Source organism: Daucus carota, chromosome 2 (assembly GCF_001625215.2).
Source record: "Daucus carota subsp. sativus chromosome 2, DH1 v3.0, whole genome shotgun sequence".
NCBI classification, from domain to species: Eukaryota; Viridiplantae; Streptophyta; class Magnoliopsida; order Apiales; family Apiaceae; genus Daucus; species Daucus carota.
Window position 1 is genome coordinate 51798318 of NC_030382.2, and position 16934 is coordinate 51815251.

Sequence of the window (16934 nt, forward strand, 5' to 3'; positions counted from 1 at the left end):
AAGAAAATGTGAGAAATAATTTATTATAAAATCTAGGATAAGACAAGGAAAGAAAATCCTTATTTGAGGTTGTTTGTCGAATCAAGTGTTTTTTTTATCGAATGACCTAAATTCTAGTTTAGAATACCATCCGGACTTTCTCTTACCATAAAATTTGATGGAAGATGGACGTACAAACTCCTGTGTTTTTTAAACCAACTAGGAGTGTAAACCAATGTAATCCAACTCCGACTAAAAAAATTTGAAATAAATATGCATGCAAGAAAAGCTATATTCCACAGATACATCTATTGGATTCAAAACGCAGATGAATTCATCCATCAGCTTGTTCAGAGCAATTAAAAACATTTTAAAATTTGGAGAATTTTGAAAATTCTTCACTATTTCCATTCGATTCCAAGATATCAAAATTTGCTTATAGAAGTCGGGGGTTTTACAGCTCCAACCATCTACTCCAGATCCATGCAAATATCAAAGTGCAAACTGGAGTATCTTTACAACATGACTCTATGTATATTCCAGAAGGAAATCGAGAGAAATGCAACATCAGTAACTATCATCTTAATCTTCTTTAAGAACTCCATGCTCTAATTGACTAATTGAACATAAGGAAGATGAACAAACTCAGAGAATCTCCATCGAATATAACACTAAAAAACTAGCAAAGCTGGTATGCTACATATGCACAGACAAATAATCACCAGCCTTCTGTATTAGTAAAGCTAAGGCCACAACGTTTTAGCATATTGAACACCGACCTGAAGCAGAATCAGGACACTACATTAAAATGTATGCTTGTAGCTAAAGGATCGTAAATAAGGGCAGTGGGTGTATCCTTACCTTCTTAGGTGAGTCATCACCCCCAAAATAGAAAGAAACGCACAGGGGATTCCTACAATTAAGCTTCTTAAATTAGGGTATAACACTGGCATTGTCTGAGCAGCTAGCTTACCTAACAAAGTAGAAAATGAGTGTATAGTCACATACACCTACCAACGTTTGTAAATTACTCACCATGAAAAGGGTAAGCAGTTGATGCTCATTTTGATTTCAAAGTCGCCTTCAGTTTTCTTAACTCCTCGCCTTGTTGCTACAAGAATACAGAATGAACAGTTTCAGGATTGTATAACAAATTTGTATACACATATATATATTAAGGAACAATCAAATTTCAATTATATAAAAAATGGACCAGACTTGTTTCATACCTTGTGCAAACCTTTCCACCAACTATCAGATCTTGCCTGCAGCAAGCACCATTCCATAGCCATATCATATTCGATTGTATTCGGTTGTGAGCAATGTGAAGTGGATACAGCATCTTTCTGAATAATACAGAAAACCAAGGGACTGTAATCATATATATGAAAAGCCAAGATAACCACAATGTGTCAGTAAAAACTGCATGTATATCAGCATGCAGTACCTTCCCCCTCTGTGCTTGAGTCTTGTTGTCAAGAACAAGGTGACCATAAAATGTGGTCTGCTTTCCTGGAAAGGTAGAAGGTGTGCTACAAACAAGTGGCCTGTTAAGAGAAAAGGTTTACTCATTATTACATTACTAGCACGGCTAAAGCCCGCGCAAGGCACAGGCTGGACATAACAAATAAATAATGATTTTATAGAATGTTGAAATTAAATAATATTTATAATTTTGATAGAATTCTAATGCAGACGAAAGTGTAATAGTATTATAACTTTATTGGGATTTAATTTTAATAATGAATTCTGAACTTAATACGAATCTATAGAGGGTCTTAATCCAATAGAAACCGGTTAAAGAGAAATCAAATAGAAATTAATGCTATCAAAGAGAATGGGACGGGTTACGGGGCTCAGGGATTCACCACGAGGCGGGCCTAGGTGGTACGCTCTTGGGCCTGGAGCCTAGGTGAGGGAGGGTCAAGTGGGTCAGGGGTCGATTGAGTGTCGGGCGGGTAATTTCAGGTTTTGGGTCGGGTGCGGGACAGAAATTTGACCCAACCCAAACCGAAATTTTAATGGTAAGAATACTCAACCCGAACCCGACCCGCACTACTATGGTTAACCCAAACCCGACCTGAAAATATAATAATTCATTAATAAAAACTCCCACCCTCCCATCCATTTCTTGAAATTGGACCCACCACGAACCTGACCCAAAACTTTAACATTCTAACCTAACCCAAACCCAAGCGGAACTACCCACGGCTAACCCGACCACGACCCCAAATAATAATAATTTATTAATAAATACTCTCATCATCTCATCCTTTCTTTACACTTCCATTTTGGGATGTCCCTCTCATTCTTTACCTCCCATACTTTCTAAAAATAGTAAACTTTTATAATATGAACACTAATCTCACCTACTACTTTCATCTATCTTTCCTAATCTATTAATTAAATATTGATAGATGCTACAACTTTACCCACTTTTCTTACTCTTTCGCACTACTTTGTACATTTTACTTAAACTCCGTGCCTAGCCCTAACATAAAGAATTGGGTGGGACGGAAGAATTATATTTCCTTAATAATAAATAAATAAATACTATTATAATCTTATAAATTAATTTATATTAGGTTAAAATTGAGTGGTTATTAATTTAAATAATAAACAATACATAAGTAATATCAATTATATGTACTTTAATATTACTTAACATTTTATATTATATATAGTCTTGTTCTGCTATAAACCCCTTTATTCTACAGACAACAAACCAGCAGCCTAGCCCAAACAATTACCATAGTAGTTTATAATTGCCACTTACTTTTCAAAACATTATAAGCCCGCTTTTTCAAAATATTACACTCCGATATATATTATCACAAACATCCAGTACATCATCACCTTCAGTATGACTAACACTACAACCAGATCATCAATATCTCTGAGCTATCTCCAATCAGTAACAACACTACAAACAAATCACTAACTTTTTAATCACAAATTTTTGTAACACAAAACAATATTTCCTGAAACTAATATCACTAATAATCATCGGTTTTTGTAAATATATCAACAGTTATATCAAAGCTTTAACAACACTAAAATCCAAGACATCGTTCTAGTCATTCAAGAGATTGAGAGGGGGGTCGTCGAAAAAAGAATGAGGGAGGGGAAGGGAAAGGACATAGGTGGTGATGGTGGGGGAGTGAAAGGGGAATAGGTGGTGACGATGATGGTGAAATCGGGGGCAGTGAGACGGGTGGGTAGTGATGGCGGATTGGCGGATGTGGCAGCGGTGGTCAGCTTGGGGGGATGGAAGAGATTAAAGTGGGATCGACGAGAGAGATGAAAGTGGAGTTGGTGGGAAATAAAAGATTTTTAGTTTGTATTTGATCACTAGCGGATTGATTCGGGTCAGTTTCGGTAACCCAGAATCAATCCAAAAATGACCCAATTTTTTTTCATGTCAATTTTGTGTCAACTTGAAATCGACCCAAGCCCCAAAAACTCCAACCCGAATTCATACTTTGAGGGTCAAATTTGTGTCGGGTTGTCGAGTCGGGTCTGATTTTGTCAACCCTGATTGAGTGGGCCGAGGGTGGACCCGTTATCGGATTTGTCATAACAGGGACAATTTTAAGTAGGGCCTTTTTTTGGTTTCAATTTAGTCAGTTGGCATTTGCACCGCTATGGTCCTTTCTATCATAAAACCTATTTAACAAACCTGGTTGTTCATTAAAGAGCTAATCTAATCAACAAACACTTAAATTTTTTAAGTTTAAGTGTCAAACTACCCGTCATCCCAGATCACAGGGTTGAGGCTGTTACCATGATCACGTATTATAATTCCCTCTCAATGAAGGCCAATTCTTGGTTTGAAGAGCGTATCGCTTGGCACCGATCGTGCAACAATATATCTTAGTGTCCACATTTTATAGTAAATATTTGGGTATGAGGGATCAAACTCGGGACCTCGGCTACTACTATGTTAAGTGTTTAGCCCTCCTAACTTTAATAATTGAACTTTGGTTGGAAGTGTCCTAGATCTCCAAGACTAATACTAGGCAACATTTTAATAAATTTACATATTTTTCTCCTTATATAAATGTCCAAGTTACATCTATATTACTCCGACTCGCCTATTCTGGGGCATACTCACGTCGCCACGACACGGGCTATGTTTCAAATTCGTGTTCCTCAAATCAGAACTTTTATTTTAACCACCAAGTCGGCGGAGAGAGTTTGCGAGTCAGCGGAGAGAGTTCCAAGTTGTCAACAAAAATTGTGCATGATTGAAGCTAATATTTTTTCAGACTCACGAATCGACGAAGTTGGGGGGGGGGGGGGATGGAGCGGAATAAAGTCTATTGTACAGATTTATATTTTTGTGTATATGTATATATATACATATGTAAATGTGGAATGCACCTGAACGGAATAATGTCCACATTCATTTCTTAGTAATTTTCTATTGTTACTAGGTTCCCGCTCTTTCAATTTCAATGATTTACATTTAGTAATAATTTCGATTTGTACTGCATGCAGTAAAATTAATTTAGTAACTAATTAATTCCTTGAATTCACAATATTATTGCATAAAATAAATGGTTGAATTGTTATGGAAGTTTTATACATTTTACTTATTTTAGTATATACATATAAATATAATTAAATTTTAAAAAATGTCATATCCTCGTACCCATGTCCAAAATTCGGACAGTGTCCCCGTGTCTCAAATATTATTAAAATGCCAAATCTCACATTCGGATATATGTTGTATTTGTCCATACCCTAGTCTGAAAAACTTAGGTGTATACACTCATGTTCGAGTGTCGAGTGTTCGACACGGATATTTGAGACAAGATGAAATTAAAAAGTCCGAGCATCAACAAGAAGGAAAAGGTGTTTGAAGGAGGGGCTTATAATGGTCATATATTATAATCTAACATTAAGCAACAAAATTAAATAACTCGAAGTAGAATTTATTTTATTCCTCGAACATTTCAACTAGGCGAAAAAGTAGAATTGATTAGATCCATGCATACCTTCCATTCGGTAGCATCAAGCATCCTTCAATCAACTTTGTCATGACTTTTTGGGTCCCCTCCCTCGTTTTAAATATAACTATAGCTTGACCTAGGTCATTTTCACAAAACATGATAACTTTCAAAAGCAAAACTTAACATAACATTCTTTCTTACCTAGAAGCTTTAAAAAAGAAGGAAAAAATTACACAACTACAAATTTTGGTGCATTTAATACCAGAGTGGGGGGTAGAGATCTTCGTGCCTTGCACCATTTTTGCCGAACAATACTCCTTAAAACTATGCCAAATAATTTCCTGAAGAAAGCCACATTTGGTTAATAAAAGAAACTAAATATATCTTCAAGAAAGAAGAGCAAGGAAATGGAAATTCAACATCCCAATTAGGGAAGCCAGAAATTTCAATTAATTATTGTAAACATGGACAAGCATGGGTCCAGCTGTGCAGAGAGCCTTCATAATTAACAACTACAATTAGTTTATATGATGAAGTTTCTTTTTTGTCAAGATTTCATAAGATAAAGTTGATTCTAAATAAATTATATAAGTAGTTTTATTAAAAAAAAGTTACAAATTGTCTTCTAATACAAATTTGTCATTCAAAAAAGTATTTTATTATAATCCTAAATGGACTTATTATAATCCTTATTCTAATGGAATCTTATTATAGTAATACTAATTTGCAACTCCCCAAGGCCCTTATAATAGTGACTTCTAATTGAATATTAAAAAGCCTCATGAAAAAGTTCATTTCTTCGAAGCTAACCATTATACTATTTTAAACTTGCAAGTCCCATATTTGAAACCCGTAAGAGCAACTCCAATGCAATGCTATACTTGGTTCTATTGCTATATTATAGCATCAAAAGCAAAAAAACTCAACTCCAAAGGGGTGCTATATTTGGATGCATCCATGCTTAGATGCATCCTTGGTTCTATATTTGAAACCAAAGATGGATCCATCCATGTTGCCACATCATCAATAACTAGAAATTGGAAACTAGTTAATGAGTTAATGAGTTAGGTAAAAGTTAATGAGTTTGTTCTATATAGAAGTTAGGTAAAAGTTAATGAGTTGGTTAGATTTGAAACTAGTTATGGAACTTAGCATTGGAGTGCAAGTTTTATTTTAGCACCAAAAAACACTTTTTGATGCTATATTATAGCAATAGCAATAGATATATAGCATCTAGCATTGGACTTGCTCTAAGGCCAATAGTACTGACCAACAGATTATCATTACTTCAACTTAATATTTTAGTTTTAGTATAGATAATAATTCATGCCCTACAAACTACAAGCTAACCAATATAGTATTTGGAACCCATAAGACCCATAGTACCGACCAACAGATTATCTTTAGTTCTGTTCAGTTTTGATATACGATATACAAGATCGCCGAGTAAAGAAATAACTGAAAGCTAAGAAGCTTATTGTACTATATTAGTGATTAGATTACCAAAGGCTTTGTACTCTACAATTGACGTAACTACCTATCTCAATTAATTTTTTTTGCTTGCTAAATGGATCCTAGGTATCTTAACTAGTTTCTCATTCCAGTGGCACACGTAGCAAGTCATACACTTGCTGAATGTGAATTTCGTGCACTCTACAGAAATATATCGAGTTGACTTCTTGTCTCAACACATCTACTGGTCCTAGGTACCTCACCTTGGATATATCTAGTAAGACCGATGTCTCCATAATTTTGATGTGGAGTTCACTTGCTCAACAACTAGGACATCATCTACAGAAAGCATGGTCCAACGTACCTTGGATATATCCAGTAAGACTGAAAGTGGCTATAAAGCCACTTGATAGGAGAAAACCATTATGTGTCCTCAACACTACCAAACTATTTATCAATCAAATACTTAACAAATATAATATACACTTGGAACACATAAAAAACCCACAATTTAATCTACTTCATTTGGAAAATGGTATACTTATACTTCATGATAAATCACTTTATGTCTAAAATTATTTGATACCTATCAGCCATACACACCTCCCAAACGATTTTAAAACCCACAAGGTGTGGATTTTAAAGTTTTAATTGCTCCAATAAAAATTAGCACAGATTCTGGTATGATCTTATTACGAATCCAAATAGGAAGTGACCTCACAGATATGTATTTAACAATATGAATAATCACAGACAAAAACACATAAAATACTTTACTGTGTTCTGGCATTTATTCACTGTGGACGATTTATTGATGTGGAAATGTGCATGCCTTTACAAGTACATGTATTCTCATGGGACTAATATATGTAAGAGCAAATGCAATTTACTACAAAAAAAGGAACAATATGCACTCCATCATATATTAGAATTACCTCTACTTCTCCTGAAACATATTCAGGGTCCAAGTTGTGAAGCATTAACGTTGTACCGTCCTTTTGTGCAGTTTTAAATCTGTCCTCAAATGGCTGAATAAGAAAAGAAAGGGTCTATCAATAACAAGAATAAAGATAGGCCAATGTCAAAGCAATATGAAATACAAAACAATAGAACGTATAACATTATCATGGAAAAAAATAAACACATAAACTATATAAAGGGATATGAATTTTAAAGCTATAGGCTTACTGCATGAGCAATGAAAATAGTGGAAAAAGCTTAGCCTCATGTGAGAAACATTTCACTAATCATATTATACTAATAAACATATTCACTTATAATTCCAACTAAGATGCTTTGTAATTGACCTGAAAGTTAAACTTCTCAGGTATTAAAAAGGTGGAAAAATAATGTAAATATATAGATAAATACACTATTTATCTCTACATTAAATGTATTTAAAATAACTAGCAACATATATAACCAGCTTCATCACTTTCGTTCCTCATCACATCACATACCCAGATCACACTTGAGTTGTTCCTGAGCTGCAACCAATTCAATAGTAATAAAATAATAGTTGATGACGAGCGAAATTTCAAGCCAAAGTTGCACATAAACACTTGACCAGTAATGGATTAAAAGAGTAAAAAAAATATATCCTTTTCACCTTAAGGCACCATTTGTATCGTAGCATTTGTTTGGTAATGAGATTATACATTTCTGAGTTTCTAATTTTTCAGTGTTTGCATAGTTTCAAAAATATACTTTTGTCATTTTCCGGTCTGATTAGTTTAGCGAATATAAAATACTGTATAGAGGCAAGTCCCTTTGAAAACATTATGATTTAAGAGAATATGACTTCCTCTTTTCAAATGGAAAAGAAGTTTTTTGAAAAATTTAAATTCTTTAAAACATTTTATTGCATATATCCAATATTCTCTGTACCCAACATGGGACAGAACGGGACTACCGCCTGCATCACCTCTTCCATCCAAACAATCCCTTTCTTTACTTAATTATTCATGTATAACCTTAATATCTACCGCACGCACCACTATCATAATGAACCGAATCCCTCAGTCACTCGTTTTAAATTTTTTAATTAGTCCAAAAGTGCAAGAGCCAATAAATAATTCTTCAAATCTTGATACCATTTAAAAGTCAAAAAAGCCAATGAAGCAAGAAAACACTGGCCAGTAAACCCTACAATCTCAGTCATGGTTATAATTGTGTCAGCATTGCATCACCAAGGCAATGACCAAAAAAATATAAGTATACACGGCTACTATTCATATAATGTACAACACACTTTTTTATATGTTATGGTTTTAAAACATATAAGCACACAATATATGTGTGGTATGTATTAATGTAAGAAACTTAAAGAGTAAAAGAGAGGCCAAAAGTGCAACAGCCAAAAATTAATTCTTCAAATCTTGATAGCAAGAAAACACTGGCCAGTAAACCCTACAATCTCAGTCATGGTTATCATTGTGTCAGCATTGCATCACCAAGGCAACAACCAAAATAATATAACACGACTATTATGCATATATATATATATATATATATATATATATATATATATATATATATATATATTGTATAACATACTTTTTAATATGTTATGGTTTCAAAACATATAAGCACACAATATATGTGTGGTGTGTATTAATGTAAGAAACTTAAAGAGTGAAAGAGAGGCAATATTTTTTAGAAGAACCTATAGATTAGATTTTTATTTCCAAAAGCACGGATATTCATCAAGCCTAAAGCACTAGAAAAAAGTATTGTTAAGGACACATAATCGTTGTATTTTAAAATGTGCTTTTTTAAGCGACAGTCCACTTCTTTCCTGGGTTTTAGGCTTAAGCATGCATTTAGCAACTATAATGGTTCTCTGTAAACAAGTTGGTCGGCAAGTAGACAACACTTCATTTAAGAAAGACAAAGTTGGCTATTATGTTTTATAGAACAACTGGAAACTAAATAATAATCTCCTCTCATACGACGCTCATATGACGCAGACAGTTCAAGATGTAGATCGCTAATTTAGAAAGGTGTGACTGACAGTCTATTGCACCAAACTCATGCAATCCACAATGAGGGGACAAAACAAAGAAAGAGTTTAATGATTAATAGTCCATACAGAAGGGCAATTACTGCTCTAAAACTAACACACAAAACAAAATTTGAGATAGGAACAAAGAAAATGTTTTTGGATGGTGAAGGAGTAATAAAACCTGATTAAAAATTGGCAAGATGATAAATGCACAAAAACATAACTTAAACAAAACAAAGTCGAAGTGCAGACAAAGTTGATTAGAAGATGAGATATACTTACAGTCTGCCTAAACCACTTGCTGTTGTCCTGCAAAGCATGTAAAAAATAACAAGTGAGAAGTATGTAGACCTAAAAGGTCACTGGGCCAAAAAAAATAGAAGGCATGGGTAGCACATTGGAAAATGCAATATTTGTGAAAGAAATGTGTAACAATAAACAGATTGCAACTTATATTAACTCGTAGTAGAAGACCAACAAAAGAAAAGACCAAGCCCGCTAGAATGTTTGACAAGGCGGGCTATAAATATATAATCAGTGCAACTTGGAAGGGCGGATGAAACAGAGGAGGGTCAAAAACATGGAAGATGAACAGTAAATTTTATATTTTATACTCAACATACAGCACTATAGAATTAAAACATATCTCAACTATTGTTTTTAACTCCTTGGGCAGACAAATTATTATACAATCAATAATAGTCTCTTTGTGTATTTATTAGCAATTGTCAATTAGCAGTTTGTCACAACTGTGAGCTCTTACAAGAATACTCCTACAGGAAATACAGTGTAGAAAAATAACTCTAATCAAGCTTAACGAAGAACACTCATAACAATGAAAATATTCTCCAGCAGCCCATTAGGGTCAGCAGTGTGGTAAACTGAGATGAAGAGTGTCCTACATTATTAGCCCAATAAATAATTTAAGGTATTTTAAATTTGAAGGGGAATCTTTTTTGGCTAAATACTACTGGCTCTGTTATTGCCAGATGCGATAAAGTGTGACCCCAGTATAGAAGCTTGTACACAGAAGATGGTCTAGCTAGAAAAGTTTGTCAACTGCAAGAAATTTTTGCACCAAGGTATCAGAGATCAATGGAAAGCTATTCATAAATCTTGACAACTGTGAAAATTAATTATTAATATAAGCTCATTGAGGAGAAACGATGGACAAAAAGTCTCACAGAAGGGACTATATCTAAACCATTAGTATTATGATGAACAGTAAAAGGTGCTTTCAGCTTTCAATGTGTTCTTCCCGATGTCTTATTAGTGTATATAATATATTGCAATGTGTAGTGACTATTCAGGGTAACATACAGATTTATTAGGTTGCCAGTAATTTTTTCGGAATATTTTCAGGTTAGCTCTAACAAAATCAAAATCAAAATCAAAATCAAAAAAAAAAAACTAAATCTCCAACCATAGTTAACATTTATTTATGTGGCTCTTGCCACGTCAGATAATTACACCCCCTAGATATTGTAAATAGCTATTTTGCCATGAGAAGAATACATCATTATTGTTAAGATTATGTGATAAGAAATCATCTATTATTTTAACCATCTGTCATTTACTAAAGTATGCTTTTATGAAATGTAAAAATAGGCTTGGGAAAAAAAAACATGTATAAAACTTCTCTCTGTGTCAACACAACTTACAACATCTGGTCTTCCTGTAACATTGATGACCTTGCCAGCAGTTTCTCGTTCCTTGCATTCAATATCTGAAGCAGGCCTTCTAGGCAACTTACCACCTGAAAGACCCTTCGTCTTATTACCGAGCTTCTCCTTGTTGAAGGGACCCTACAATCCAAAGAATCCATAGTAAACTTAGATTTCGTTATCTCCCCATAAGAAGTTCAAAAGAGAACCACTTTATTTTATTTTTGTTTGCACATTTCGAATCAATACAGAGGTTTACCTTCTCGGTCTTGTTGATAGTCTTCTCCTTACTGGAACAGTCCACCTTTCCTTGCTTTGAAGGTTTATCTTTTTCTTGCCTAATAAGTACATCATGCCCAGATTTGGCGTTTTCTGCAGGAGCATCAGCTGCTGTCGACATAGCTTTGACATCATTACCTCTACTAATCAGTTTCTGGGTATCGTTCCTGCTCTTGTCAACAGATGATTTAATGACATCATCCTTTTTTGCTTTCTTGGCAGGCTTTTCCTCCGTGTCGCTGGAAAAGTTAGCAGGTTGTGGTCTCTTCTCAGCTTTAACCTTAGTGTCGGTAGCCATTTCAAACTCATCCTTCACAGCGCCAGCTTTGGAACCACTAACTTCTTTGCCCAAGAGACTTGCTGGTTCTTCAATAGTTGTGGACAAGCAATTGGACTCGACAGCTGTCACAACAGATTTCAAATCAGTTGAGTATTCACCTTTCACTGTAACATCTTTCACATCATTGATAGCCATGGATTGATCATTATCCCCATTGGTAATGAGAGATTTCGACTCGACAGGAGCAGTTTCTTTAGGAATCTGTTGTGTCCCATTACAAACTACAGCACACTTCTTTTCTTTGTTTTCATCAGGTATATGTCCAGGAACAGCACAAGCAGCTTCACTCTCTTCTTTGTTAAAGACAAATCTTACTGTACCATATTAATAGTAACAAAAGAATGAAGAATCTCAATAATCAGAGCACCATAAACTACTTGATGCAGAACGAACAGAATAGAACTGAACATATATATATACATACCTTCAGTCCCACCAACTTTCTCATCCATTTTATCCAAAATAGTACATAGACCGACATCAAAGGTACGGTAAAATATATAGTCAGCCAATTTAAGTTCTTCCTCTGATGGTTGGCGGTTCCTGCTGTCCTTCGATGTGCAAACAACATTACATTTTCCAGCAATAGCCTCCTAATAATAAGACAATCAAAATCCTCAAGCGCAGAACATAAGAATTTATGGTCGTTACCAAAAGAAAAACTCAAGATAATGCACCAAAGATTCAATACACGGGGGGGGGGGGGGGGGGGGGGGGGGGGGGGGGGGCGCTTTCGATCAAATAGAAACTACAATTAAAATGGAAAATAGAAACTGATCCTGATCGTTCATTTCATAATGGCTTGATATTATCTTGACCGCACATTTTATATACAATTGCTATTTTATTTATGCAAATAAATTAAAATCAAAGATGTATATACAATCATCACTCTCCTACAATTTCTAAATGTTTATGTCGTGCTCGATCTCCGCATCTCTAGTGCTCGATCTTGATTGTAAGTAATGATCTCTCCTTCCCTCCCTCCCCCTCTCCCTCTCCAATTGTAAATCGAATCTCTCTCTGTATATCTCTGTTCATATATCTCTGTTGGTGTATTTGATTCTTTAAAATTAATTATAATCTCATTCTTTGTAACTTGCTGAGTGCAAATTTAGTAATTGAGAAGAAATCATTTACTCAAGCAAATTCGATATTATTCCACTCATATAGGTTTTTCATTGTTCGATTACAGGAATTTAGTTATTCAATTATATACTTGAAATTACATAATGATTACAGAATATTTATGAAGTTTAGTCGTAATCAAGGTAATAAATTTGAATTTTGTTTAGCTATGTAAAGTTTGTTGTTTGTAATTTTTTGATTCTTCCTACCCTTTTTATGAAGTTCCATATTAAAGCTCATATCAGTATAGATGTGAATGATGTAAATGTACATATTCCATATAGTGAGACTCTAGCTAGCGCTTGGCACTTGTTTGGCATGAATATTACATTAATGGATTGGGTATAATGTGCCTTTTGAAATTAGAACTTCCATATATATAAGATATAAATTGTGAATAGTTTGGGTTATGATTGCCTCCCAAATGAAATTATTTGGAGAACTTTAAATTATGATGAGTTGAGTCTCGACTCATCACTTAAGACTTGATCTTCGATATAAACTGTTATTAAATAAAATTATTACATAATAGTGCAATTGAATTAATTGAAACAAGCACCATATTGTCAAAGTATCATTTAACTTCTGAATGTACAACCAAGATTAAAATAATAATAAAAAACAATATGTCAGCTATTTAAAAGCCCGACTAGGTAATTTAAACAAGTATAAATGGTAATTCAGTTATTTATTTTAGTGATTCGTATTATTTTACTATGTTACCCGGACTCCCCATTTTTGTGCCTATACCCGTGTCCACCTGACATGACATAGGTGTGGGTATGGAATCTGTGTCGGATCCTTCTTATTACAACCGGACACCTCACCTTGTAACATCCCAGGTCCAAATGAAAACTAAGGCCTTGTTTCAACTTGTTTATAGAGATCAAGATCCATGAATGACTTGTTTCTATGTTGCATAATTGATTTTATGCTTCAACTTCCAGGGTATGTGATTTATGTGCGGTAGACACTATATTTATGAATGTACAGTAAATCGGTCTATATAAAGTTTTTCTTGCGTGAAGCTTAGTGCCAAGTCCCCGTACTCGAGTCTAATTCTGGATCCATGTCCATGAATCCTAATTATTCTAAAACTACGAATCTGACTCTTGGATCTGTACTCGTGTCCGATACCCATACCCGCGTCCGGGTAACTTAGTTATTTTATCTCGTGAGTTGAATTATTTATTTTGATGCTTTAACGCTTTAAAGGCTGGCAATTTGTAATTATATGGATAAGAACTCTAATCGTGAAGTTGATTTGTATTAATAGTGTTTACAAGAAAAGCTATTTTTATATCTAAATTTGGTGATCTGTGTTATTCAATGAGATGATTTAGTAATTTAAATAGTTTGTAATAGCGCGAATTTTGTAAGTAATATGTACGTGTGCATTTCCTAGAATACCTATTTATTTTTCAGACCCTCACATCACATTTCTCACTACACTGCTTAAGTACCCTGCCCTCCTTAGTGCAAGCAAAGGTGGGAAGGAGAACTGTTATTAGCTTTGAATGGAAGGCCCAGGCTACAGTTCCGTGAACCGCACATTCCTTTTATTAAAGATAGACCGTGAACCGAGTCAAGATTAGGATCTTTCCATTCCGTCTTCTGGAATTACTGCTTGAACTAATTTTCAAAATATGATGTTTAGCATTTTAATTGATTTTAGTAATATTAAATAAGATAGACCATTTAACTTCATATGAATACAATTGATTCAAATACACTATATTGTCATATATTTAGAAATAAATTTGGTACCTCCCTACTCATCTAAGTTTGGAAATTCTGAGAAACCTAATTCACAATTTAAATTTTTATTTTGCTGATTCTAAGATGGGTAATAAGTGTGTGTACATATAGTGATTGTCTGGCTCGTTATAATGATTTGTTATTGAAATTGAGCTAGTTTCAATTAACATATAGAAATTTTATAGACAAATAATTCCCCAATTATGAGGGCGCAATGAATCTGACAGCATAAAAGGAAAAGGTTTATTGGGATATTTTGGTAATATCATTTTTTTTTTGTATGGTCAATTGCACACTTTAAATACTCAGGCACTCGTGCCTCCACTGAGGCTCAGTGGTGCAGGATAAGAAGAGAAGAGGGAATCCGCTAGCCTACAAAGCTAGGAATAAAGTGCCAACAAATTATGTGAAACAGAAATATAAGGCAGAAGAATGTCTTAAGTGCATGATCACATACCAGGGGATTAACATTTGCAAGACCAACGCCTTCACCAGTAGCTAAAAAAATTTCATTTTCTAGTACACGCATATCTCCCAGCCATCCTAAAATTTCAGAAGGCTGGAAAAACCATTGAACCTTCACTTTCTTTGTCTTGTCCCCATTCTCCCATATCTTTATTAATTTACCGATGTAATGTTCAGGCTCGCCTTCTTTGAGCATATATACACTGTCATAGAGATTGTAATCAACACCATCATAAGTAAAAGACTCGTAGAACTGGACCTCTTTCTTCTTTCCTCCAACTCCCCTCTTTTTACCCCAGCTGAACTCCAGGTTTGAAACATCATCTGCTTCTACCATCGCCATAAAGGTCTCTTTATTTCACTTTGCAAAGTCCTGGCACTTTAAACAAAAGGGTCTTTAATCATCACGTACAAAATTTTACATATAACAGAGAAGTTGATTTTTTGGTGCGAAAAAAGCATTGAGATTACCATTAAAATGATGGGGGGCTTTATTCTCAAATGAAGAGATGCATGTTTTTGGCAAATATATCACTGTAACCAATTTAAACTATTTTGTGAAAACAAAAATAGGTGCTCATGTCTCATGACAACAGAGACTCGTAATCAAACGATATCTAATACAAAACCCACATACTCAAAAAGTAATCTAATAAGTTGTATCATCTACAATTTACAAACACATACATCAATACATTATTCATGGCAACAGTGCAAACTCATATTACCCATATGATCCAAATCCTTGAATGAAAAAAGTACCACCGCAATCCTAAACCAGGAAAAAAAAACTTCACAACTCGCTGTATAAGATTAGATATATGCAAGTTCTACCCCGAAAACCCTAAATCATATAGTAGCAAGCGCGGGAAGAAATCGCAATTATAAACTAATTCTTCCACAAATTCAATTTCATAATAAATTACATAAGCAGTGAAAATACACACAACATATGAGACCAATGAACATGCAAATGTCAACACACACACACGCAATATGTACATGTTTAAAGAGAGACTACATAGCAGTCAGAGAAGTGGAGACTTGAAGTTATACATAGCAGGAGTTTATCTAGTACATAATAGTGAAGTTCTGAAAACTGTGCCTCTAAAACTACGAATTTGTAGCAATTCAAGAATCACATCCGGACTTTTATACCCACTCGTCAGATAACTCAATCACAAGTCCTTGCAACACAACAGAGAGAGGAGAGAGAGGGAGAGAGTGGGGAGGGAGAGTATAATTAATTAATTAGTGAGAGAAGTAAAGTCTCAGTTGACAATTCTATGTGAGGCATGCATCAAGATGAAACCCTAGAATCATGAGGAGAACTTACAAAGAAATCGGTGGCAAAATTGTTCGCCGGAGAGAGCTACAGTTGGCGGTGATTGATAAGCGCCTGTTTATGTTTATTTACATGGGTGTGCTGTAATTATAATTTAATTTACGGTTTGTTTGGCTCGTGCCCTAATTATTTATTCTCAATCACATGGTAAAAGATTAATCGATTCACCGCAGGAAACTAGTCTAAAAAGTAAAAACATCGACCTTGATTTTATTTTTTTTACATATTATTTATTGCAAGTACAATTTTTAGTTCTTTTTTACTTTTCATATGTCTTCTCCGTTTTTGTTGGTGTTCTTGAAAATATTTGATTCGGAAATATTTTTAAAAAAAAGATAATCTATATATCATTTTTAGTTAAACTAGTTGAAAAACCGCGCGTTGCGGCGGCCTATAAAAATTATATTAATGATTCAATATTAATATTTGTAAAATGCAATAATTTTATAGCTGTCTATAAAAAGTATATTAATGATTCAAAATTAATATTTGTAAGATAAAATAAATTTTATATTATAAAAATCTTGATGTAATATCATACTAATATATAAAATTGCAAAATTGG

At 34.2% G+C, this 16934-nt stretch overlaps 1 protein-coding gene across 5 annotated transcripts; it reads right to left on the reverse strand.

Annotated features, from left to right (window-relative positions):
• Positions 1–232: 232 nt before the first annotated feature.
• LOC108205995 (protein ANTI-SILENCING 1) lies at positions 233–16477 on the reverse strand. 5 transcript variants are annotated; one of them, XM_017376148.2, is made up of 14 exons: positions 16361–16477; positions 15017–15403; positions 12098–12263; positions 11314–11987; positions 11052–11195; positions 9673–9699; positions 7322–7414; positions 5197–5275; positions 4980–5070; positions 1427–1526; positions 1209–1325; positions 1015–1090; positions 841–892; positions 233–758 (listed from the first exon to the last, which is right to left on the reverse strand). In XM_017376148.2, exons 2-12 carry the CDS (start codon positions 15365–15367, stop codon positions 1040–1042), a joined length of 1893 nt encoding a protein of 630 aa, XP_017231637.1. In that variant the 5' UTR covers positions 15368–15403; positions 16361–16477; the 3' UTR covers positions 233–758; positions 841–892; positions 1015–1039. The 5 variants fall into 5 exon arrangements, with proteins under 5 accessions (XP_017231637.1, XP_017231634.1, XP_063944133.1 ...); XM_017376145.2 differs by having other exon boundaries at positions 12098–12266; XM_064088063.1 differs by having other exon boundaries at positions 841–906; positions 12098–12266.
• Between the last annotated feature and the right edge of the window lie 457 nt (positions 16478–16934).